At 40.8% G+C, this 24553-nt stretch overlaps 1 protein-coding gene across 4 annotated transcripts in view; it reads left to right on the plus strand.

The window, feature by feature from the left end:
• Window positions 1-24553, plus strand: part of FOXN3 (forkhead box N3) — a 209612-nt gene that overhangs the window by 98998 nt on the left and 86061 nt on the right. For all 4 annotated transcript variants that reach the window (XM_053979349.1, XM_053979350.1, XM_053979351.1 and 1 more), the window contains exon 4: window positions 3864-4000. In XM_053979349.1, coding sequence (XP_053835324.1) covers window positions 3864-4000 — 137 coding nt within the window. The remainder of the gene's footprint in view (window positions 1-3863; window positions 4001-24553) is intronic.

Genomic DNA, 24553 nt, shown 5'->3' on the forward strand with positions numbered 1-24553 from the left:
CCTAACACTTTTCAAGTCTGTGCTAAAATAACCAGGGAACAAAATTCTTCAAATAAACGCTATCTGGAATTTTTATATAGATGTAGCCCCTGCAGTACCAAAATGTGACCATGCAAACCCAATACAATGGGTTGTGTACTTTTTCCCAGCCACTGGCCTCAGAAGGAGCTCAACATACAATTCTTTTAGTTGAGCTTTGGGCAGACAGTAGCTGATATGTGAGGCCAGGCAGTTAGTTACGAGGTATATGCAGGCAAAATCTTTATAATGAGAAGTTTTACTAGTGGATAATGCTATTAATTCCCAACTATAACAACTGAAAGAGCTCACAAGCAGAATTTTAATTATTTTAAATCTTCAGTCTTTTTTCAATTCTACTAAAAAATGACCAAACATAATACTAATACGTTGTGTAAAGTAGTATTTAAAAACTTCCATATGTAGCCATTGGAAGAAAAAATCAAGTGAACATTGAATGTATCATGTACCTTTTCATGGCAATTCACTGATTTTAGTGGCTGGGAGGGAATCAGATATTTGAGATATGAGAGAGTAAATTTTTTAATAAATTGGGAGTTAGTACACAATATTGTGCACAATCTACATATATATTAAGTGAGGTAAAAAGGAGTAGCAATTTCTCCATATAAAAGATAATCAGGATTTTTTTTTTTAAATAAAGTATTCAGTCAACCTTTCATGGGGTAACTCTGTATGTTTCTCTCTGTCCGCATTAGGACCTCTGAAGTAGTTTACCCTCAACTATAGTTTACTCTTGGACCACATGAAGAGGACTTGTAATAACATTCCCCAATTTTTAATCACCTTAACCAGGACTCAGTGCAGAAGCTGTACCTTTGTTTGACAGGAAGGAGGTGGTGTGTGAGGAGGTCTGAAAGCACTCCAAGCGCTGAGGAGATCAGGGGGCTGTTATCCACTCTTCAGTCACTTGTTGCCTGGGAGACAAATGTAATCCAGAGATTTCTTTTTTTGACCCTTCCTTGCTGGTTTTTGATTGCAGTCACTATTGACTTTTGGCTTGGAGGAGGTAGTGAAGCAGCACGCCAAGTGTCATAAGATGGAAATTAATCACTAACCGGGTCTGAGCTTCAGTGATCCCTTTCCCGTGATTGCTCTGTATATAGGAAGACTAATGACACATCTGAACAGACAGTTAACAAAGCTCTTCACACCTCCCAACAGTCAAGAAGGTTTCTTAACCAGATGTCACTTCAGTTTTCCTTTTTATTCATGTTCTGTTACGTGATTGTAGAAAAACAAAAATAACTATCTTAAAAGAGAACATTGCAAAGTTGGCAAGCTTTGCCTTAAATTACATTTGTTTTTGCTGGTAAATTATAAGTCAGTTCAGTTGCAGTAAAAATATAGCAAATCTGCCTTCCCAGTGTTTTTTTTTTTAACGAGGAGTGTACTTCTCAATATTTTTTATGAGAGTTCCTGTTTTTCAGTGAGATTATTTTTGGCTTTTGCAAGAATATGGGCAAGCCACACAAATTTATCTTAACAGTAATTAAAGGTTTTGAAGTCACTCTTCAGTAGTGTCTTCATATTGTAAGGCCCTCAGCTTAAACTTAACTGATAGGTTTTGAGGAGTTATCTCTTCCAGGTAATGAAAAGGCTGTCTTGGAAGCAAATGAAAAAACAGAGAAGTTTGAAAACAATATGTTGTGTTCCAGTAAGTACAAATAAGGTAGATGGTATTTAAGTGTAGCTTTTTTTATAAGCTTATCCCATGCCGTAAGAAGTAAGGAATCCAGCAAAGGTTTTCTTCTAAAAATTTTTCCAAGTTTTGCTCATTGCTTGCTTAAAAGGAAATTTTATGTTCTTAGTCTGGGTCTTGGATAGAGCATGGAAGTGGAATTTGGGATGCTTGGATTCTATTTTTGACTCTGTCCTTTGCCTAAAAATCACTTACTGGGCTTGTCATGTGTCTGGCTCATTGTCCCATATTTTAAGAAGGCTAAGCGTAACAACCTCCTTACTGCGGACTGGTGAGAGAAGTGTGGTGCACAGCTTCCACAGCTGACAGCAGCACTGGCTCTCTCAGTAGTGCTTTACTGAGATGAGAGCCAAAGATGCTTGCTTGCTGTCTCTCTAGCCCCTTTAGTCTTGGGCTTTTTTTGCCATATTAAGGCCTTGCTTTATTTCAAGAACTGGAAGATGTCTCCCCTTAGACTCTTCTGTTGCCTCCTGGTAGGGCACCTTTGGGCAGTAAAAGGATGGATGGGCTTGAACCCTGGAAGCCATCCTGAAGAGTCTTGACCCATGCTCCTGTTCCACCAGAGCAGCATGCAGCCCTGCTTCTTTATGAAAGAAGACTGTCACAGCTCCTGTGGGTTGTGCTGCCTGCTCTCCTTCTCTTTCAAGCCAAGTCTCACATGGTGCTGGAAACTTTCTAGGTGCACACACAGCCATCCAGGGACATTGGGGAAGACTTTACTTTTTCATTTCTTTTTCATTTATTTTTGGGGAGGAGAATTTAGTGCAGATTTGCTCTCTGTAAGTATGTCGCATGTTGCAGTGTGTATCCTAAAGCTGTCCATGGGGCAGAGGAGCATTTAGGAGGTGGTAGGGCAAAGATACCAGTCTTCAAATGGAAACAGGTGTCTAGTTTTGGTCTTCTATATGGTTTAAGAAAATAATGTCCTTCTTCTGACGTGATTCTGTGTATGTGTGTGTGTGTGCTTCTTCTTTAACACGTTAACTGAGAGCTTTGTTTCACTGATAGAAGTTGAAGCAGAGAAAAGGGATGGTCCTGGGTTGAAAAGCAGCTAGAGGCAGTAACACAGCTTCCCCCACCTGTTCCAGAAAGTATCAACATTTACCAAAAAATTTTAGCATAATGCCTTCTTGAAAGCCTGCCAGTTGTGTTCAGACAACAGTTAGGATTGGTGTTTGTTTTTATGTATGATCAAGCAGAGCAAGACTGCTCCTGAACTGTCATTCCATATGCTTTCATAGTGAAGCTGAGGCAAAGTTTTCATATTTGTTTGAGAACTCACACAAAACAATCCAAAATATCCTCAGCCTGACCTCTGATGGGATTGAGACAAGAAATGAAATTGCACTGCTTGTAACTGCAAAATAAACACTGAATTTTAGTGTAATCTTTGCCTTACAGATTAACTGCTTGTGTTGTTTCTTGTATGAAAGGGTAATTACAATAACTGTTGTTCTAGCTGATCACAATTTCTCAACACCCTTAAATGGTTATACTCTGATTATACATTGGGCTTTTTTTTTTTTTTTTTTTTTTGTTTGTTTTGGTTAGTTGGTTTGTTTTGGGTTTTTTGGGGGTTTTTTTTTCCCCTCTGGGGAGAAGAGATGATTAATTTCCTCTTGTAGTATAATGGCATTGATGTCATGTGGGTTGGAGGATTAAGTCCTTATATTTTTAAAACAGTTGCTAGGGTGTTTAACCCTCTCCTTTTTAGCCCTCTTTCTGTTTGTATAACAGCAAAAGGAAAAGAAAACCACTTCCAAAACCAAGATACTTCTCTTCAAAGTTTCTGTTTAACAGTTAACTGTAGCTTCTTATTTTTCTAATATGAGGTGATTGGAAAATTGCCAGATATTATTAAATCATATTAACTAGTAACAAGAGAGAGGGGGGGACAGAGCAACCAAGCATTCATTCTTTTTTTCCTTCAGAATTGTGATTTAAATCATACAGTCATAATACATTATTAATGGAGCAATAATCTCTGGCAAGCAAGTTATATTTGCTTCTGTCAGACAAAAAACCCAAACCCACTGCTTTTCCTGACAAAAAGTGCTAAATAAATATGGCTGTGCCATTAGATCAAATATTTGATTTTTTTTTTATTCTTTTCTCTTTGCAGAGTATTGGAAAGGGGTCCTTGTGGTGTATAGACCCAGAATATAGACAAAATCTTATTCAGGCTTTGAAAAAGACACCCTATCACCCATATTCGCATGTGTTCAATACACCTCCCACATCTCCTCAGGCATATCAAAGGTAAGAACTAGATGCATTTTACAACTGTAAATGTTTTCCTGCGGTGTTTGGTATGGTTCTTGGGTAAGACACTAAATGTAATCAAGCAACGCAGTTTGGAATGTGCTAGTGTGGAAAGCCCTAGCGGGAGCGCCGGCGGTGGCGTGGCCTTGTTCGGGTGTCCAGGACACTTTTTACCTGCTCATGCCCCTGCTGGCATCATGCAGGCTTCCTGCAACAGCCGTTTTGCAGAGGAGCGCCTGAAATAAAAATGCAGATAAGCAAATGGAGAGCTCTGAAGTGCCCACTTACCCCATTTGGTGAAGGCACAATTCCCTCGCTCACTCAGAGGAAATGGGCCCATTCTTTTCCTGGGAGAGCTGAGGGCCGATGTTGCCTGTGCAGCCACAGGATGTCCACCAGGTTGAGTTGGTGCCCATGTGGCTTGACCAGCCCTTGGTGGTGGATGGATGCCTGTGGTGGCCCTTAGGATTAGCCTGGATTTTCTCCTTTGCTTCAGTGAAACAGACATGGGGTGGAGTTTTTCTGTTCGTTTTGTGTTTTTTGATCTGGCATTCATTTACGACCAGTGTTAGCAGAGAGGCATAATCTATGGCTGCCATCCACGAAGCAGTAAAGCAGGGCGCTGAGGTTTAGCAGAGCTGCTTTCTCCTCGATGCTAGTAAGGGCCGGGAATGCGGTTCATGGCCCGTGCTGGCCCACCCCCCTCATGGGGAAGGTGTGATGAGCCAGCTGCAGCAGGGCCCGCAGCAGCACCGGCACTGAGCGGTGACGCTGACGGCTCTCGTGGCAGCTGAGGCGGTTCTTACTATTTTTCCTCGTTAGCCGGGGAGGGCAGCGTGATGGTCGCCGTGGCGACGGGGCGTTTCCCCGGCAACGCGCGGGCCGGGCCGGCGCTGCCGCGTCACGGGGCCGCGGGGCTCGGCCGCGCCGTTGCCGCGGTAACGGCGATCCCGGCACGGCGCTGGGAATGGGCACCCTGGCTCGCTCTTGTGTCGGGGGATCGCCCCGGTGGCCGGGGATGCCCCTGGCCCCCTGGATTTTTCTCTGGAAACCAGGGCGTGACCAGGGCTGCAGGGTCCCGAGGCGGTGCAGCTCGGCTGTCCCGGTGTTCCGTGGGATGCTGGGGATACACTGTCCCTAGTACCACCTATGGAAGTACCCCCTACTACTGTGCTCTGCAGAAGGACAGATAAATAATTTAGATAATGGATTAAAACTGTAATTTGTGCATTTGAACAAAGCATGTTTCCTGGCCCTTGCTTTATTGTTACTGCTGCGTTTTTAAGAGTGTTTTAATTATGCTCATACAGATTTATTGATAAATTCTCACACTGAGTAGACATGTAATGGACATCTGACATAGAAATGGAGAGATTTTGATCCTTACTAACCTCCAGAAACAAAAAAATTCAACATATACATGCAGTTGAAAGCCAGAGCATCTCCCATTTTTTTATGGCTGAAGTGACTGTTGACTCAATGGGCTGGGTTTGCCAGAACCGCTGTGTAATTTGGTGGCAGATGTTGGCAGCAACGACATGGGCAGCTCTTCGAGGCTAGGCTGAAGGAAGCAATGCAGCAGCACTGCTGGGATGAATCCTTAGAGACACTCTGTCTGGGTGTCAGGGAGCGCACAGGGGCGTAGCTACCCTGTGTCCTACACAGCCGTGTGCCGCTGCTCCCTGTCCTCATCCTGCACAGCCGTGTGCCGCTGCTCCCCCATCCTCATCCTGCACAGCCGTGTGCCGCTGCTCCCCCGTCCTCATCCTGCACAGCCGTGTGCCCGCTGCTCCCCCGTCCTCATCCTGCACAGCCGTGTGCCGCTGCTCCCCCGTCCTCATCCTGCACAGCCGTGTGCCCGCTGCTGCTCCGTGCTTGCTGTGTGTGGCAAAGGATGCCTGCAGAGTCACAGACCTTGGACAGAGGTTGTGCTGCCCTCTTCCAATGGGGTGTGTGTCCAGAACCTCATAGCCTGTTTTCATCAGTGGGAGAAGAGAGGAGTACTGGCAGGTGCCAGACCGTATGGGATTTAAGAAGTGGGTTTCAATCACTACCTCCTTTCACCACTGCCCAGTGTAGCTGAGCAAGGGAGAAGGAGGGGTCTAGCAAAAACACTGACAGGCGAGTCCCAAAACTAAAAGGGAAGGTTTTTCTCCTTGGAGCCCATGAGATGTCTGAGCTGCTGCTACACTTCTTGTGCTACCAAGTACTTTGGAGTCTTCCTTGCAATGACTGCATCATAAAACAAAGAGCTTGTGTGGCTGAAGGAGCAAAGACCTTGCAAATACAGCGAAGGCCAGGTTTTATATGAAGAAATTGTGGTCTCACTGTTACTCTTAGTTGGCTATCTTTCAGCATTTCCTCTGTTAAATAAAACTTAATACCCCCATAGTATTCTTAAATATTTATTCATTCTGCTGCTAATGACTGGTGAAACGTCAACATGAAGCTGGTCTAGGCTATCAGTGACTTTTGAATTAATTCTGGATTGGCAGTTACATGGTAATTTTCTGAATATATTTCCAATATATTCTCAACGAGTTGAACATTCCCTGTGCATTTGGAAAAAAACAGTAATCCCATGTGTAAGTGATTGCTTTCTCATGTGTACAAAGATTTCAGTAGGGGTAGAAAATGTAAATCCACTCCTCCAGAGCAATACATTGTCATAGTAACAAATTCCAAGGGGAATTTTTCTTATGGTGAATACAGTACTTCTAGAAAAAATCCTTAGGTGGCAGAGGTTTTGCTGTCTGTCCATCTTACGTAATGGAAGTCCACAACTAAGAGAGAAGCTATGTCACTTAGTATTAATTAAATATATCTGGAATGAGATAATTTGCCAATATTATTCCTGCCTCTAGGAAGAAGGTTTGTAAGGGTCAGTTGGTGAAATTTCACAGGGGTAAATTAACCTATTCCTTGTCTTTATCAGATGTTTTAAAATAATAAAGATGCACAAGTGAATCACATGTTCTGTTTAGTATCTGCATAAGCAGCTTAGGGTTGAATTGAGCACAAAGTGGAGGAATGCATTGTAAAAATATCCCAAGCACGATGATTACTGAATACACAAATTCTCCTTTTCCTGAACAGAGTTAATTGTGTCAGATAATTCAGTTTCATTACTTCAGTAGAGCATCCTGCATAAATGTGACAGGGGTGGACCTTTTGTGAAGGAGTTTTATGATGCAAACCCATACATTTGGATGGCTGAGTGAGTGTTATACCAGTATCATTCAAGATCTAAATTACTCAAGCTATGACATTTGGACTACATTGGTTTCCATGTATAGAAGACATTTTTGGGGAAAAGGCAACCTTGCTGTGTTTGTACATAAGAAGGAACTTCAGACTGCAGTTGTCTGAATTGCTGCTTCAATTCAGGGCAAAGATTACCTGTAAACTGTAAGAAGAGAAGAAGTAGAATATCACAAGGTGAATTATTTAATTTTAATTGGCTTGGATGTGTGTTCTTAAAAAACAATACTCACAACAAACAAAACCCCTTGGGTTTTTATCTGGTTCTTCTAATTGAAGCATGTGTCATAAAGTATGTAATTTATGATGAATTTCAAGAGCGAACTAACACTGATACACTTCATTACAAAGGAAAAGCCCTCCTTGGTGTTGAAAAATAGGTATGTTAGACTAATGTGTTTCTTCTTAAATTTTACAATTATTTTGGCAATAGCAACTTTGAAATATATTTATAGACGCACACTTGGTTAAGTAACTGTACAAGTCTGTGCCCTGATATTTCATCTGTGTTTTAGTTCAGATTTCTGACTCTAACTGAAATGTAGGTGGATTTTCTCTTCTAGTAGTGCTTGGAGGAGGTCTTGAAATGTTTTTTCCCTGTGTATATTACATGGGGCTATTTCTCAATTGTATTTCTCTTTGTACTGCTGAAAACCATCAGGGAATGTAATCTAAAATAACAAGAAATTATTATTTTCACAGACTAATAAAATATTTGAAAATTTGGGTGATTATCCAGGAATATTGGTTTTATAGATTTGTGGATAATTATTTCATGGCTTTTCATTTTTTTCAGTGTGTTTTCCTAATTGTACTTTGTTAGAGCAGTGTCAAATGTTGACAGATCTGTCCAGTAGCTGATGAAATTGCTAACATGCCCAAGATAGAAACTAAAGAGGTATTTCTTTATTGAGCTGCCCCAGACTGCCTTTTCATAAAGGCTTTGTTTGGTTCCTTGTTAGTTTACTACTTCCCATAGGAACAGCTCCTTGGGTGAGCTTGGTTCTGCTTCAGGAAGGATTGAGACCCCGGACAGACTTGAACTAGATTTGTGCTTGGCTTTGGACATGGAGTCCACCTGTGCACATCATAGTATTTCTGTCAGAAAAATACATCTGACATCCATCACTGCATTTCAGCCAGGTTGCCCTCTGTAGAGAGGATTTGAGCCTTGCAGGGCTGGAGCCAACAGGAAACTGTGTAACAAAAACTAACCTGCAGCACAGTTTTGGTGGTTGTAGGGCGTTAGGTGTACGTGGCATCTGCTGGTGGTTGTGGAGCCGATGCTGCAGAGCCACCCTGCTGTGCCCTGGGCTCCCAGACAGTGCTGCAGCTTTGGTGATGGAGAAGAAATAGGCCCTGCAAGGAGTCAGCAGAAAACCACCTCTGCTGCTTATGTGGAGTCACTTCCCAGAACATTTCATTTGAGTGTGCGTGGCTTCGTCATCTGGTTTTCCATTCTGCTTCCCTTGTTGAAGTGTAGTTATGGAGGTAGGCCACTGCACCACAGCGAGCCTGCAGGTCCATGAGTTATGAAACAGTGCTAACCTGGGATTTGAAAAATTTGGAGTGGTTACTGTTTTATTGAATTTAGTGTCTATGGCATTTCCTTTTGCTACTGTTAGATTTCAAAAAAAAGCTGTGAGCTCCTTAAACGTTTGTCACTTCTCCATTGTCTTGTCTTTTGATACCTCTTTCTGATAGAAATATTCTTTATCCCAAGGTTGAGATTAGAAAAAGGGACTTTGTGGTTATGAACCCTCGTCTGACTTCTGAAATTTATTCGTAGAGACACAGGGAAAGATTTGTGAAACATGGTGGCTAAAGCTTTGTTCCTGAAAATCCAAGTTTCACAAATCACTGTGAGAAAGTGATGGCCATCGCTGTGAGCTCTGTGATAAATGGCAGGAGAGGTGGCCTGGGCATGCTTACATTTGCATTTGTCTATTTTAAGACTGAAACACACAGTCTTATGACTGAGTCCTGGCTTTCTGCTTTCATCTCCCCAGTGGGAGCCCTCCCACGTGCGGTGCAGCCCTGCTGTGGGAGCTCCCAGGCAGTGCCTGTTGGGGCCTCGCTGGACCCGCACCCCAGGACCCTGCGCGCTGCACGTGCTGTTGGGATGCAGTTTGCATGCAGTCCCCTTAGCATGGGGAACTTGGAAGCTGTTCCAGGGGTGTGAAATGGACACGTGTTCCCAAGAGGGCAGCTGGTATTGATCAGCTGCTGAGGAAAGTGCTGGAACAACTCCTTCAAATATTTGCAGGTTTTGATTTTACTATCACAGCTTCCACCTTTTGCAGTTGTTTACTGAAGCTAAACCTGCATCAAAGTTGTAGGTTATCACATCAGACAAATTATAAGCACCCTTCCTATCTGTACACTTAATAAGTTGAGATCAGAAATGATCTGTGACCATTTGGGGAAGCTTGTAAAACAATCTTTTCCCACTCACTAAAAGACTTTACAGGGTGTCTCTTGTAGAGAAGACATGATTTGGTTGTCCTTTGCAATCTGGAAACATGGATTTAATTCTGTGTTACTGTTTTTGCTTTTGATAGGAAATGAAGCTGATCATAGGGAAGTCTAATGTTAATTTCTGTGCATGTTACAACCACTTTATCAAGAATGATCTAACTATTTTACTTCCTATGCAGAGTCAGAATGAGTTTTCTCCTCTTGGTGTGGTGCTAAGGTGGAATCTTAGGGGGAATTTTTGTTTTGCTGTTTTCATAGTTTCGTAGTTTGTGAGATCACAGAGAATATATGTTCTTCTAAACTGTGCCCTCTGCCAGCATCACATGCCTTAATTTGAAGAACATCTATACCTCGGGATTATGTTGCTTTATTTCTATTTTCTGGCAAGTTAGATAATATTGGTTTAATTTGGTGTCAGGTATGAACAGCAAAGAGAACTTTTGCTTGACTGTCAAGTGCATAAATATTTGAGAATTTGTCAATCCAGGACTTGGATTCTAATATATTCTTATCAGTTCGTTAACCATTACACTTCTGTGATTCCACTGAATGTAGTTTCATTAAACAAAACAAATCAACTCTTCTTACCTTTTAAAAGACTTTTTTTTTTTACACCTTACAGCATAAAGGATGTGTAGGGAAGAAAGATGAATTTGGAAAGGTGAATGCAGATCCTGGAGAGAAAAAGAAGAGTAGAAAGTCTGAATCTGATCTCTCTAACACAATAGTTTCATGCAGGAATGGCTGGTAGAAATACAAATAACCCTCTAATCACATCTTCATTCCTCTCAAAATTAGTGACATGCCTTCTCAGCTGAAATGTTTTTAATTCTTTTTTATTCATACCCCTAAAAAGAAGAAATATCATGTTTTCCATTTACCAAATACATGAAGATTTGGCTGAGTCTTTGTTTTGTTTGCATGTGTTTAGACTTTTGGTAATGTATTGTAAAGCAGGGTCCTTAGTCTGTCATCTTTCTCTAGATGCCAGGCAAACACCAGCTCCTTGCTTTATGATGTTATTTTTCATGGTTCCATTTGTTGAACAGTCTTTCCAGTTATCTGGCTTCTTAGGCTCTTTTTCCCTTCTGTGCCTTCTGTAGATAAATATAGCCTTATTCCAAAGATAACTTGGAATGGTACCATAGATATTTCCACTAAGTTCATGGGAAAAAGAAAGTGTAGGGATGTGTTTTGAAATTTTTTATTACTTTGTTTGTAAAACCCTCTGTAGGCCTGGGTGTTACCCTATGAAAAATTCTAGAGTGGCCTCACTGACAGAGCTGTGAGTTGCTGACTGTAGGAACTTGAAGCATGTGGGTGCTGTGCTTCTGAGACTGTTTGTCTGCAGCTCCTCATCCCTCTTCCTTGCTGCCCCCAGAGTGTGCAGGTGCAGGTAGGGCAGGGCTGCACAGTGCATGAGCTGTGTGGTGTAGCAAACAGCAGAGGGTGTGAGGGACATCTCACCTCTGGTCCCTGGGCAGTGTGGGTGGATGTGACACCCTTCATCCCATTAGCAGCCATCCCATTAACACAACATCACTGTGACAACTGCAGCAGTGGTGTGGATGGGGAAGCCAGTGCAGTGTTCAGGAACAATTCACTGATGTTTTAGTAGTTGGAAATTAAGACTCAGGAAGGAGTGTTTGTGCAATGAACAGTGGTCACACATTTGTCAGAAGTCATCTGACTTCTGAATTTGAAAACAGACTTGTGAAGCTTGGGAAGCCACAAATGGTATCATAGTGTGTCACGTCTTGCTCTCTTGGATTATGAAAAGGTTTTTTTGTATGTAACTCAAGTTAATTTTTTTAATTTAGTTTTAATCATGCTCTTGTATTTTCTTTTAGATTTTATTCACTTCTCTATTAGTTATTGGACTTTCCTTTGGTGCTTGTATAAAGAAAAATTGTCAGGGAAAGTCATGTTATTTGTAATTCTGTTGTAAGACTGATGTTCATAGAACAATTTTTAATGTTACCCTAATAGTAATAAACTACTAGTAAAAAATATTAAGATAAATTGAATCTTTCAAACAGTGGTTAAGGGATGACTTTACTTGTAATGGTTATGATTTTAAGACATTCTACAATTTAACTCTTTATTGTTTATTTAATATTTGTTTAAACTCAAAGTTAAGGGGCATTGACTATTTCCAAGAATTGCAGCTCTGTCTTAAACAAAAGCCTGTGTGGACCTTTCATCATTTCACCTAGCATTTTAATATATTTTAGAGAATAGAGAACATGTTTAAAATGTGAGGCAGCTGTTGTCGTTTATGCAAAACTCTGAATATTTGTGTAACCAATTTGTTCCATATGTGATCTTTCTTTGATAATGTCAGTTTTGCACAAGTTCAAAGGCCTTGGCAGACTTAGAATAGTCCACTTGAGTCCAAGAGCGGGAGGAACTGATTGCAGGTGACCCATCTTCTCCCCAGGTCATAATAGAAGGTGACAGATGTACTGAAAATCCTGGTTATCCATAGAGAAATGTCCTGGGAGGTGAGCATGGCCAGTGAGAACCATTTCTTCATTTCTCTGCATGGTGTTAGTGGGAAGCAGAGCATAAGAGGACACATTTCATTGCTGCTTGCAGTATGACTATGGAGAATGCTAGAAAGGTGGCATCCAGGTGATCAAGGTGGCCCATCAGGCCAGCAGCTAAACTGAGCTACATGGTGCTCTTGGGCTCTGGGCCAGCTGGGAAGACCTTTAACTTCAGGGGGAGGTAGACTTACATTTGGACCATGCAGACCAGCTGGTCCTTGTCCTGAACAAAATCCTCTGATTCCCTCATCTCCCCTTTATAAGGGTCACCCATGTACTAAGCCAGGCTTGCTCCAGTGTTTCCAGTTATCTTAACATACAGCTAAAAGTGCAGTTTCATTCCATACCTGTGTTGGGTATATCCATAATCCCTGCTTGTGTATTAGACCCAGTATTTCTCGATGTATCAATCAGTCTTTCTGTGAATTATTTCTTTTAAAGCACAGATGTCCTATTTCTTCAGTATCTATATAGTTTTTTAGATAAAAAGCTTGAAAGAAGTTTTAGTGGGTTAGTCCTTTTGAATCTTTATTGACTAATTCACTTTTTCTGGGATGTGTGTTGTAACCATATGTTTATATATGGGGTGCTGTATGGTGGTGGTGTAGTATCTGTATCATTTGATATCCTTTCTGGAGAAGGCAGGTTTATTAAGTTGTTTAAAGAAAGTACATGTTGGCATAATTTCTTTTGTTAGTATTTGAATGCTTGAATCGTGATTTTTGTCATCATCAAGTATGACTTAACTTCTGATATCAGAAAGCCTCAGCTCAAGACTGGAGCTGTCTCATGCACGTTGTGATTGCCGAGCATGTTTTTCCTGCTTATAAAAAAGAGTTATAAAAGCTCTGTCACCTGGGTTCCTGTTGTATCCAGTTTTCAGTGTGTGTGAATCTGCCCTCTGTATGATCCTAAGTAAAAGTGATATACCTCCTATTTTGATGGAACTGGCTTTTGTAGGAATAAAACCTGCAGGTTTTGCTAGAGTTTCGTTTTTCAGGAATGTCCAGGGTTCAGATGAGTAAAACCAGAAAGGGCTTAAATGGTATTGGAATGTCTATTTCTGAACTTTTGGAACAAAAAGCATAGAGTCTTTCTTAAAACAAAAACTTCTTTACACTTGGGTTTTGAGTTTTGACTTGGAAAAATCAAACTGGTTGTTTCATCAGAATAAAGTACTTACATAAAAACTGGTTTTTGGAGGTGTTGGAGTGTCCTTAGCAGAGAAATTTCTCTTATCCTCAAAGTTCTCTGTGCCTGGGAATACAGATTGTTTTCATCACCACCTCATTGTCCGGGAGTAAAAGAACAGAGGGTGAGAGGTATGTGTCTTTGCCTGTCCAGGGAGTCCAGTGATACAGTGGCTTGATAAAATGGTTGTTCCTCTTTCCCCTTGCTAAACAGAAGTACTCAGCACTTGTACTTCTTGTTCTTTTTCAGTAAAGCTCTGATGAATCTCCAGGGGTTATATTTGATTTTCTTCAGTGTATTTTTTCACAAATATTTTGACTTTATTATGGAAACACCATAGTTCTGTCAGGCAGTTTTGTTACAGAAAAAAACAAGTGAGAATTCAGGGGCCATGTTTTAGATAGATTTCAAGAAATTGAATACTTTTTTGTTGGCTTTCTTTCCATTCCAGATGTCCTGAGACCAGTCTGTATGTGTGTGGTACTCATTGGTGATATTTGTGCTGTTTCTGAATTGTGAACCGGTTTGTAAAATGCAGCATTTTCCTCTTTGGTTCTTGGGGGTTTTTGTTTGTTTGTTTTTGTTTCGTTTGTTTTGCTACTGGTTTAAAGAGTGGGGATGGGAGGCTTAGGGGCAGGCTGTAAATTACTTAGTGGAACCTTAGTGGCTACCACAGGAGAATGTTGAGTCTAATGATTAAGTGATAATCCCACAAAAGGTGGAATTTTGTTTAATTACTATGTCCACAGCTAATACAAGTGCATCTGGAAGAAGATTCTAGTCCTTGTGGGATTTTTACATTTAAATCTATCTCTCCAGTACTTAAGTCCACATGGGCTGTAGAAGCAAGCATAAATTTACTGTGCTATGTTATGTTGCTCTTCCACTTTCTGTGAAAAATTCATCTTTGGCATTAGGTCATAGAAACCCTGGACTAAACAGGCTGTGGGTTTCGTCCAGTTTGGTGGGTTTCATGTTCTACTTTTGATAAGATTCCCCATGTTGTGTCTGAGGGAGGCTTTTTTCCCTATGACTGCATATGGTTTTAGTAATAAATGTGCAGATCTCTGGGGGTTTCAGAGCACAGATATGTGTATATACTGCAGTGTACTTTTTATGTCAAAAGACAGCCTGGCTGCCAGAGAAGCTGTTCTCTCTTGCACTTAGAAACAAAAATGTACTGTTTTAGGGCAGGTGACCTATTTTCATTACAAAAGAGCAGATACTCAGAGAGCAGTGATAGGAGAATTGTTTGAGACAACTAGTCTGAAGTGGGTTTGTGCCAGCTGTTTGAGTAGCAAACACGTTAGGGAACTTCATGTTGTTGATGAGTAACTTGGGGATACCAGCAGAGGAGCGTGGGTAGGGCTGCAGCCCAGCTCTCTCTGTGGGGTGAAGTTGTTTGGATTGTCACATCCACCTGTGTATCTGTTTACAGGGGAGCGTGGTTTCCACCTCCATGTGTTAAGATCCTTTATTCCTTTGTGAAAGGCAAATGACTGAAGAGGTTGGCCAGCCCAGATATGAGTGTGGATCAGAGCTTTATAAAAGATCTTTCCTTTCTTTTCATCCTCATTCCCGATTTGTTGACAGTCTCCTCCTGTTAATTGCCAGTACTCACTCTGTCAGCTCATATGAATGGTGCAGTTATGTATGGTAATTTTTTATTGCTCTGCTCTTAAAGCATCCAAGATAGCACAGCCAGTGGGTCTTGCTAATACAATTGTAAATGTATTTCTTTCTTGGCTTGCTGCAGCATTGTGCACTTGTTCAATTTTTCTTTCATTATCTTGTATGACATATTTTTGGTATTAGAATCAGGACTACATGGACTTTATTTGTCAAAGTAGAATAACTGTAATTTATTATTCTGCCCACTTTTAAAGGTAGTAGTCAGTGTCCAATTTTATGCAGCTGGTGGGGTTTTGCATTTGTTCTTATGGCCCCTTATACCTGACTGCTGTTGTCAGTTGTTATCTGTGCTGCAGTTTTTAACCTCACTGATGGGTTCTCTGTGTTGTCTGCCTGGGTGATATAAATATTGCAGAGCTCTACGCCTCTCACTGCTTTTTTTCCTGTAACTATTTTTATCACAATTCCATTATATATCCTTCCAAAAGAAATTCTGTTGAAACAGTGGTTACAGGCTTGGTGGAGACTTTCCTAAGGTTAGTTTGAAAAGCTAAGATGCTCAGAACAGACTCTCTTTTTTGCACTTCCACTTCAGTGTTTAGAAGTGTGTAGAATTCTGTGGTTTAGTCTATTGTGATGGTGTTGAGAGTGGTGTTTATTTAAGGCAGAATACAGGGAATTAGGAAAAATGAATTGCAGAGTAATGCAGATACTTAAGGTTGGGTTATTAAAAATGTAACAGTGCTTTCAAATGTCCATGGAACATTGGGAATTCATGACTGATGGAAGTGCAGGATGCAGGTCCAGTAAAGGTCTATGAAAGAGAAATGTAAATTTAGCAAATTTGACATCATTTGGGTTTCATTAATTTTTATGTTTAATCTGGATGAGCAGATGGAGGAAAAAAATGCAAACAAAAAGGAATTGGGTTACTTTTAATTATGTAACTTTCCTGAAAAGGCGCTTTTTTTTTCAGGCTGCTGTCTGATAATGGCAAAATTCATAACAGCTCCCCACGTATTTAAGATCTCTATTAATTGGAGTTCCTCTATATAAAAAAATTATTCTCTCTTCAGCTGTTTTGCATATGAAAGATGAGGAAGACCATTTTTCTCATGAGATTAAAAAAATAAAACAATTAATTAGAATGAAATAATTTTTTAAACTTAAGGGAATTAATAACAAACAAAGCTTCTGGAGTAGCCAGTTTTTATTTTGTGACTTGCAAATATAATATAATGGAAAAGGAAGGCTTTATACAAACACATTTATTCCATGATAGTTTAAGAGCTACAGTCAACTATATTGCTAAAGCAATGTAGATCTTTTGATTATTAAGTACATTTTGCTGCTTTTGCCTTCATATATAGAAGTAGACTTGGTCAGATTTGGGGGGAAAAAGAAACTGGAAATTCCTCCTGGAGGTGTTAGAGCTTGTCTTTTTCTGTCACCCTGGGGATAGCACATTTCAAAATTCTGCTTTGAAAATAGGGCAGTTTGTATTGATGGGCCCTATATTCTGTAATTACATGGAACAAGAGCTTTAGGAGTTTGGTTTGTGTTAAGCTTTGAAGACCCTTGGAGCATTATCACCTGATTGTTCAGTAGAGGGTTGCTTTTGGGCTTTGATTTGGAGGTTTCTTGGGGTATTTTTGGTGTGTTTCCTTTGTAAAGTCATTTTAAGATGCTTTTGCTGCTCTTGTAGAATAGCAAATTATCCTCGTAGTTGTGCTGGTGAAGACACTTGTGTAGTTGTGCTGTAAGTGTGATCCTGGCGATTTGTTGTGGGGTTTTTTTAAGGTTTTGGGGCTTGTTGAGGACAAGGGCTTTCTTAAAGCATTCCTACCAGTGAAAACCTGTCATTGAGCCATAATCTTACTGGCACAGTGATGGCACAGTGCTGTGCTCATAAATTTATGGTACTTGGCTCCCAGAGGAGATTCTCTCCAGAAGATCATGGAGGCATCATTGTGCTTAATATTGACTCTGTTATAATCTGGTGAGTGTGTGCTACAAACCTGCCTTAAAGGTTTCTTGACTTGCAAACCTGATTTTTCAAGTCACTTCAATGCTATAGAAGAATCTTCCAGTGCCAGGTAAAGCAGGGGAAAAAAATGCTTTACCTCAGCTTCATGATTCCTCAGTGTTCACAAGCTTGGTGAAAAAGGGTAATTTGCAAGGCATAGCTTGGCATTCTGCTGCATCCTTCAGCCTAGTGTTCTAATGCAGTAGCAGTGCAGCAGCCTGGGCTGGCACAGGCATTTGGAGTGCTTTGAAGCAGGCAAACACTACCCAGGGACTCTGACCTGAGGAGAGGGGACTGGCAACCCGAACTGGTCTTCACTTGCTCTCTTCTGATTACCAGGTTTCAAACTTAAGTGTAGAAAAGGGAGGTTGCTTTCATGCCATAAATGAGTTAATATCTCTCTGTAGACACAATTGCTTGATTTTTATGGAGATGTCTCTCTGCTGCTGTTGTATTGCTGCTGTGAACAAATTTTGACACTAGGATGGAAAACTTCCTATTTTAATAGCATATGAGAAGGAGACAAGTACACAGACCCTGAATTATCTTTCCTTGGTCATTGACCAGGTATGTTACACTACGACATGAAATAACTCACGGATGACAGATGCAAAAGAGGGAAGAAAATAACTAAAAGAGAGGATTTTATTTTCTGACTCCACTCTATATATCTATATATATGTCCACTGCAAAAGTGACAGTGGATTGGAGGGTGAAATTACCACCTCTCCAACCACACTGGTCAAATGAACAGTCTATCAATTCTCTCCACCCACAAAGAAGAACATAAAACAATCATTATTTACATGAACAGTGTGAGAAAATTCAGTAGAAATATGTAAACATCAGAAGGCATGGAAAACTTTTAGAAGAACTTTAAAACTCTCAAAACAACAGGGTGACACAGGTACAAATAATGAACTTACTAGACTGAATTAGTTCCTTAAAGGAGATTGTCTGAAATCCGTCTGGTGGAGTGCTGAAAAGCAGACTCAATAAAATTCTAGAAAATTGACTGTAGGAAAGAGTTTTCTGCTGGCAGGAAGCTGAATTGGATGACCTGAGGAGAGCCCTTAGTCTGAAATTTGTGACATGAAGGCAAACAGAAAAAACGGATGGATCCTGAGCACATTTGCAAACTGCATTTTCAAGACATGGAAAATTTAAATGCCTTTATTCCAGCTGATCTATAATATAAATTCCTCAGCAAAGTGTTGTATTGTGGATGGCTTTAGTGTGGTGGGAGAATCTAGCATTCCGAGGATGGTAATATGTGCAGAATTTACTTACTGCCCTTAACTTACTACCCATCTTAACTGAGACACCACCTGACCTCAAGCCATGGTACAAATGAAGAAAATTCATCAGTAAGTTTAGCTCTGTGTTCATACTTGCTGTCAATTTCTATGACAGGAGATAAATGATGTGTTCTTATTGTGTAGAAGTTACATACCCACACCATTCCAGAAGGTTCTTGCAGTGAAAAACTGCTTTCTTCTCCAGTGGTAGTGAGATGCTGGCTGAGCATTCCTTTCTACACACATGTATTTGTTGCTGTCTCTTTGCAGTAATGGTAGATTCCCTAAATCTAGTGAGACTTGAATGTTTTGTGTGTTGACTTCTGCAGGAGCCTCAACATCTGACAGCTTGTCTCTCCCCGATGCTCCACAAGAAGTGTTTATCTTCCAGGAGAGTGAAGCAGGTTATATCATTTTCCTTTTTTGATGCTAATCCGTTCTTCATAACATACCTCCTCGTAGATGTAGTGAATAGGAGTGTAGATTTAATCCCAGCTGTGGTTAAACTCCAGAGCACTGCTGGGGGCATGATGGAAGCAGTGTGTATCTCGGATGGAGTTTCTTGTGTTGACCTTCAGCTTCAGGACGGTAGAAGGCATTATACAATATCAAAATGTCAAAACTTAGTGTGTGCACTTGGTGATGTAAAAACCAAAGAAAGCTTCTGAAGCTTTGAAAACATCAGAAGCTTTTGGCTTATTTTGCCTGAATCAAAACTCAAGGTTAGCCTTAGGTTTGCTGGAAATTAACATCCATTGGAAACAGCTTTTTTATGGTTTTGTTTTAATGCACTTCCTAGATTGAAGTTTCCAAATACAGAAAAACTAATTTTGCTTCCAAGTCTGCTGCATGTCTGAGAAAATTCCAGAAAATGGAAAACGGTCAACGCTGCTATTCCCTTGGTAAGAAGAGTAATTGTTCCTTTTTGGCACTACCTACAAATACAGTCATGAGCTGAAAAGTAGCAGGCTTTCTTAAATCTCCTCTTTACTTGTAATTCTTCAGGGAATTGTATTCTGGAATATTTCTTAAACACAGGCTGTCCGTTCACCTCACCAACTCAGTCCCATCACACTGGTGCTTTCCTTGGCAGCTGCTGTAGGCGATGTGTGCAGGGTGCTCCTCGTTTCCCTCCTTCCTGCCACGGGTAGCTCTGGAGGGGCTGGCGCTGCCTGTGCCACCCTGTGTGCCCAGCTGGGAGGCTTGGCCCCCTGCACACTGCCCTCCAGCCTGCACATCACCCACAAACTTGGGGAGCTTCATGAGCAACAGTGAAGCAATTCTCTGGCTCTGTGAAATTGTGCTGCTAATGCTGTGCAATTTAAAGACGAAAAGCTTCCTGCTAATTATTAAGTTAGTCTGTAGGAACGGACTCATTACAGGGGCACTGAACCCTGGCCTGCTGTCCTTTTCGGCACCTGAACAATGCAGTAGGGAGGGGACAAAATGGCAAGAGAAACTGGAGTGCTGGCACCAATTAGTCCTGAGATTAGTCCTGAAAGAGGATTGCAATTTCAAGGCCAAAAAGAGAAGGGAGTGGGTAAAAGGATTTGAAATGAGATTATAGGACCTAAAAGCGCCTTTCTTTTGTTAGGGAAATAATTCAGCAGTTTTGCTCAAGCCAGTGAGACAATCCAGTTTAGTGGCTGAAGCAAGAGATGTGTGTCCTGTTGATTTTTAAGGTTCTTTAAGGAAGTTGATCCCCAGTTATGTTTGTTACTGCTTCCTGTGAAATCCAAGTGTTTTCAACAAACAAACAAAAACATGGAGGAAAGCTATTACCTCATCAAAAGGCCTGTTGTTTTTCAGGAAGCTTATTTGTATTCTTTAAAAGAGAAGCCAAGAAAAGGAGGCAGATTGAGCTCCCTCTTTTCCTTTGGGGAAACTTTTTTCCCTGGTGGTTACTATGAAACTGACACTGAAGTCACCCTTTCATGACCCATCCTACAGATGAATTTCAGTGCTGGTTTTTGTTTGTTGGCTACTCAAAGATGCAGATCAGGCCGTTCCTACTTCAATTAAAAGCATCGTCTCCGGTCAGTGCCATAGTGGTGAACATGGTTCCCTTCCTTGGAGAGGGAAGCAGGCACTAAGCCTTGCTGCCCTGTTGAAGAGAGCACAATACGCACTCATGTAACACCATAATGGTCTGGGACTGAAGGCTGGAGCTTGCTTGGAGACAGCAGAAAGAGAGGTCTTCCCTCTTCCTCTCCCTCAGATGGAGAATTACAAAAGGGGGAATTACCAAAAAGAATTACAGATGTTGTGAACTTTATAGGAAATGTTTTGATGCAGTCTATTCATGCAAGACTGTGTGAAATAGTGACACTTCTGCCTTTGCCAAGAAGCTGTTTCTCTTGGGGTGGCTTAGATTCAACAGTTGTGTACAGATCACACAGCTGTTATGTATTACCAGCTTTTTTCTTTCTTTACTTTTTCAGTGGAACTTAGTGTGAAATACCTATGCAGGCAGGCTTGAAACCTTTGCTTTCAGTTCACTGTGCCTGCAAGTACAGGGAAATTTCTCATCATGAAGGTGTAATGCGTTCTGCCATGTTCTTGATTTCCCTTCTGCATTTCACATAAGCCTTTGTTAAAACTACTTTCACAGGCAAGTAATAGAATCATTGAGGTTTGAAAAGACCTCTAAGTTCAATGCTTAAAGCTGTTTTCCAGTGTGGCACTGAGAGGTTAGCAAGCATCATCTTGCCACTCAGGCTGCTGTAGCCTGAATAATGGGCAAGACTGGGTTGTATGGGGAGCAGCGAGAGTAACCTTTCCTTCAGAAGAAGGGACCCTTTATCTCTAGACAAAGCCATTAAAATAGTGCATTCTGCATATCTTTCTTTGAGCTGAGTTGTCGTCTTTGGACTTGTTTATAACCAAGCTCCCATCCAGAGTCCTTGTTAAATGCTAAATTTTTGTCCATTTTGTTTTTATTCCATTATACTTCTTGCATAACCTAGTGAATCTCAGTTGCTGCTTTCTAGTCTTCACAAGCTAGAGTCCCTCCAATAAAAGAGGAGGAGACTTGAGGGACAAACCTATCAGCTGAGTTTCCACACAAGTTAATGAAGAAACACAGGCCCTTGTCCTGTCCATAGGAATTATGTGAATAGCTTTAATAAGATTTAGTTGTGAAGTTATTCCATGCTGAGATGCTAAGGGCTGTACAGATGAGCTGTAAAATTTCTGAAATAGAATGAAGACAATAAAAAAAACCCGAAAACAGCAGAGGAGCTAATGTGGAGGAGGAGATGTTTTATAAACAGGGATTGGTAATGACAACAGAGTGGCAGGTCCTCTTAGGTATAGGACAGAAAAATGGTTTCAAAAGGGTTAAGAATGGAATGAGATGACAGCGATTTCTGCTGAAGCTATCCAAGGCTACTTTGCTTTGAGTTCATGTTTGTGATCTGAAATTTAGGTGCAGGGATTTCCAAAAAGGAGTTGTTGCTTGAGCATGTTCCAGTTGAACTGAGAACTGCAGGTGTATTGGCCACATCTAGCAGAGGCAGCTGTCTGGGTCGTTCAGCCCTGCAAATGGCTGAGCTTGCTGCTTTCCAGTTCATGAGTATTTACTATTAGCCCTTTGTGTGTTGGCTGGAAAATTCAGTGATGTTCTGTACATAACATTATAAAAAAGATTTAACTATCAATGAAACCACCAACATGAGAATTAACTGGAGTGGTTTGGCAAAGTAATTTGTTCCATTTTTTCTTTCCCCGATTTGTTAGAATTTACAAGTGACACATGAAGAAAATATTTCTTCTTAATTGGTCATAGTAAACAGATACTTTTATAAATTATCGTCTCTTAAATGTTTAAGAGATTGTGTCCGATTCATTTTATGACTGATTAGTATCATCTCACTAGAATGAACAAGCTTGCATCATCTGATGTTTGAAAAGCATAGTTTGATACTTTCTTTGATCTGCAGCTTTAGAGGGCTCAAATGCTGTCTGGGGATGTCAGGGTGTCACTGTCTCTTTCTAAACACCAGTGTACCATAAGTAATTGTTTCCTGTAATCTAGCTCACTGATTTTCTGTACTTGAGGTGATCCAAGGAACAGCTTTACTCCAGGGATTAATTACACAGAGAGAGAGAGAGTGCATATACATTCTTGAACATATTTTTTCTAGTTAATATTAATAAGGGTATTTTGCAACTGTATGGCAGATACCAATTCAACTGAAGGGAGAATTATGCAGTATCTGATAGGTAACCATGCCCATCTTAGCAGCTTCTTTTAGTGCCTCCAAAGATTGTGCTCTTCATTAGTGAAATACCTCTGGTTTTGGGGTGCCCACCAGCTGATGGATCTCCCAGAACCTCTTGATTTGTTGAAAATTTATGGTCTCCACCACTGGCTGCTAAACCAGAGCTGTTCAGGGAGGGACACTGAGGATTGCTGAATTGCCATATTTGAGTTTATTCTGTAACTTTCTTGGGCTTTGTCAAGAAAGAGGAGATGGCCTAGACTCTCCCTCTACGATGTTGTGTTTTGGCACAAGGTTGCTAACAAACTGCTGTAGAGATACACTATGCAGAAAAAAGAAACTCTGATATTTGTGACTTTCTGTGATTTTTTTTTTCACGTTTGTAATGATTTTTTTCAACCTTCACCACATGGAGTCGGAGCAGATAAAACAAAAATGTAGAAACAAGTATCTCATTGCAAAAGCAATTGTAAAACTTCACCTTCTTCATATATCCTTTATTCCTACACCTCTGCTTTCTACTGCAAATCCCCACGTGAAGAGCAGTGTTAAAGTCTTGTCTTACTGAGTCCATTCAACTTCTGTACAAACAGCTGAGGGGAAGAAGCAGAGGGAAACAGACCACATCATGGATTCCACTGGGGAAGATGAGATTTGTTGAAATGACAAATGTTTTAAGACAATTTTGGGAAAAGTAGTCTTCTTTTTAGCAATACAGCTTCTTCAGTCATATGAGAAATCACTGGCCTAAAGGTAGAAGAGAGACTTCTCACTATAAATTCTGTGAAGGTCAGCTTTTTTTTTCCTCATTGAGTTCCTTCATTCATGTAGATAATATTGTAACTTGAGAGAATTATTAGAATATTATTAAGTACAATGTTAGTATTCTCAACAGGCTGAATAGCTGTTCATAGAGGTAAGGATTAGGGATAAAGATGCACACTGAGTTTTATTTCCCATTACAGGTGGGAGGTTTATTTTGCTGTTAAATGAAAGTGGCTAAAATGAGTCAAAATTAAGTCCTCTGAGTATTTGTCTACGGTTAGGTGTGCAGAACGTATGAAATTCTTTATTTCATACCTCTGCTTTGAAGTTGGGTGCTGTGGTTATTGCTCCTGTAAAATTAGCTAGGAGTGCTCTTGTTTCAGAGACCAGGGAAGTCAAATCACACACACTTCCCAGCCACAGTTCAGTGGAGTTCTTTGTTTTGGCAGAGGCTGTAGAGGGGGAAGGGACTTCTGTAGTGTAGATATCCATGAGGTCTCATCTCTTCAGCAACTTGAGGCCTTGTTGAGTTGAAGAGTTCTCAAGAATAAGTGGAAAAATTTCACCTTCTCCTGACTGGACTGAGCTGATAGGATAGAATTTGGTCAAACTTGTGCCATTTGCTTTAAATTTATTGTAAAGTGAAGGGCATATTGGAATTTGACTTTTAATTTCCTCTGCAGCGAACCTGAAATATTTGGGATAACTTCAGGAGAAAAGCTGAGCTGTTGTTAGGTGCAGCTGATGTGAGTCAGTGATGAGGAGCCCTGGCAACAGCAGTGTGGGTTGTAGGTTGTCAGGAGTGCCCCAGACCTGAGGGGAGTGTCTGGGGGCTGGTCCTGCTTTGCCACTGTTTATTGGGTGTTTTTGGAGGTACCTTTTAACCTCTGTGTTTATGTTTTCCTTTCTCTGAATGGAAATTATTTCTCTATAGCTCTGTGGGTGGGAGAATTGATATAGATGGTGTCTCTACACTGCTTCTGAGTACAAAAAATGCTATCTTTTGTTGAGTCTGTAGAGCCAGACCCCAAGGCGAGACAGCCCGTTGTTGGATGCTGTAGGATTTTTTGTGTATGTATTGGGATGTCTCTCCCCATCCCTAAAATACAGCTCTCAGTTCTTCAAAA

Source organism: Vidua macroura, chromosome 6 (genome assembly GCF_024509145.1).
Source record: "Vidua macroura isolate BioBank_ID:100142 chromosome 6, ASM2450914v1, whole genome shotgun sequence".
Lineage (NCBI taxonomy): Eukaryota > Metazoa > Chordata > Aves > Passeriformes > Viduidae > Vidua > Vidua macroura.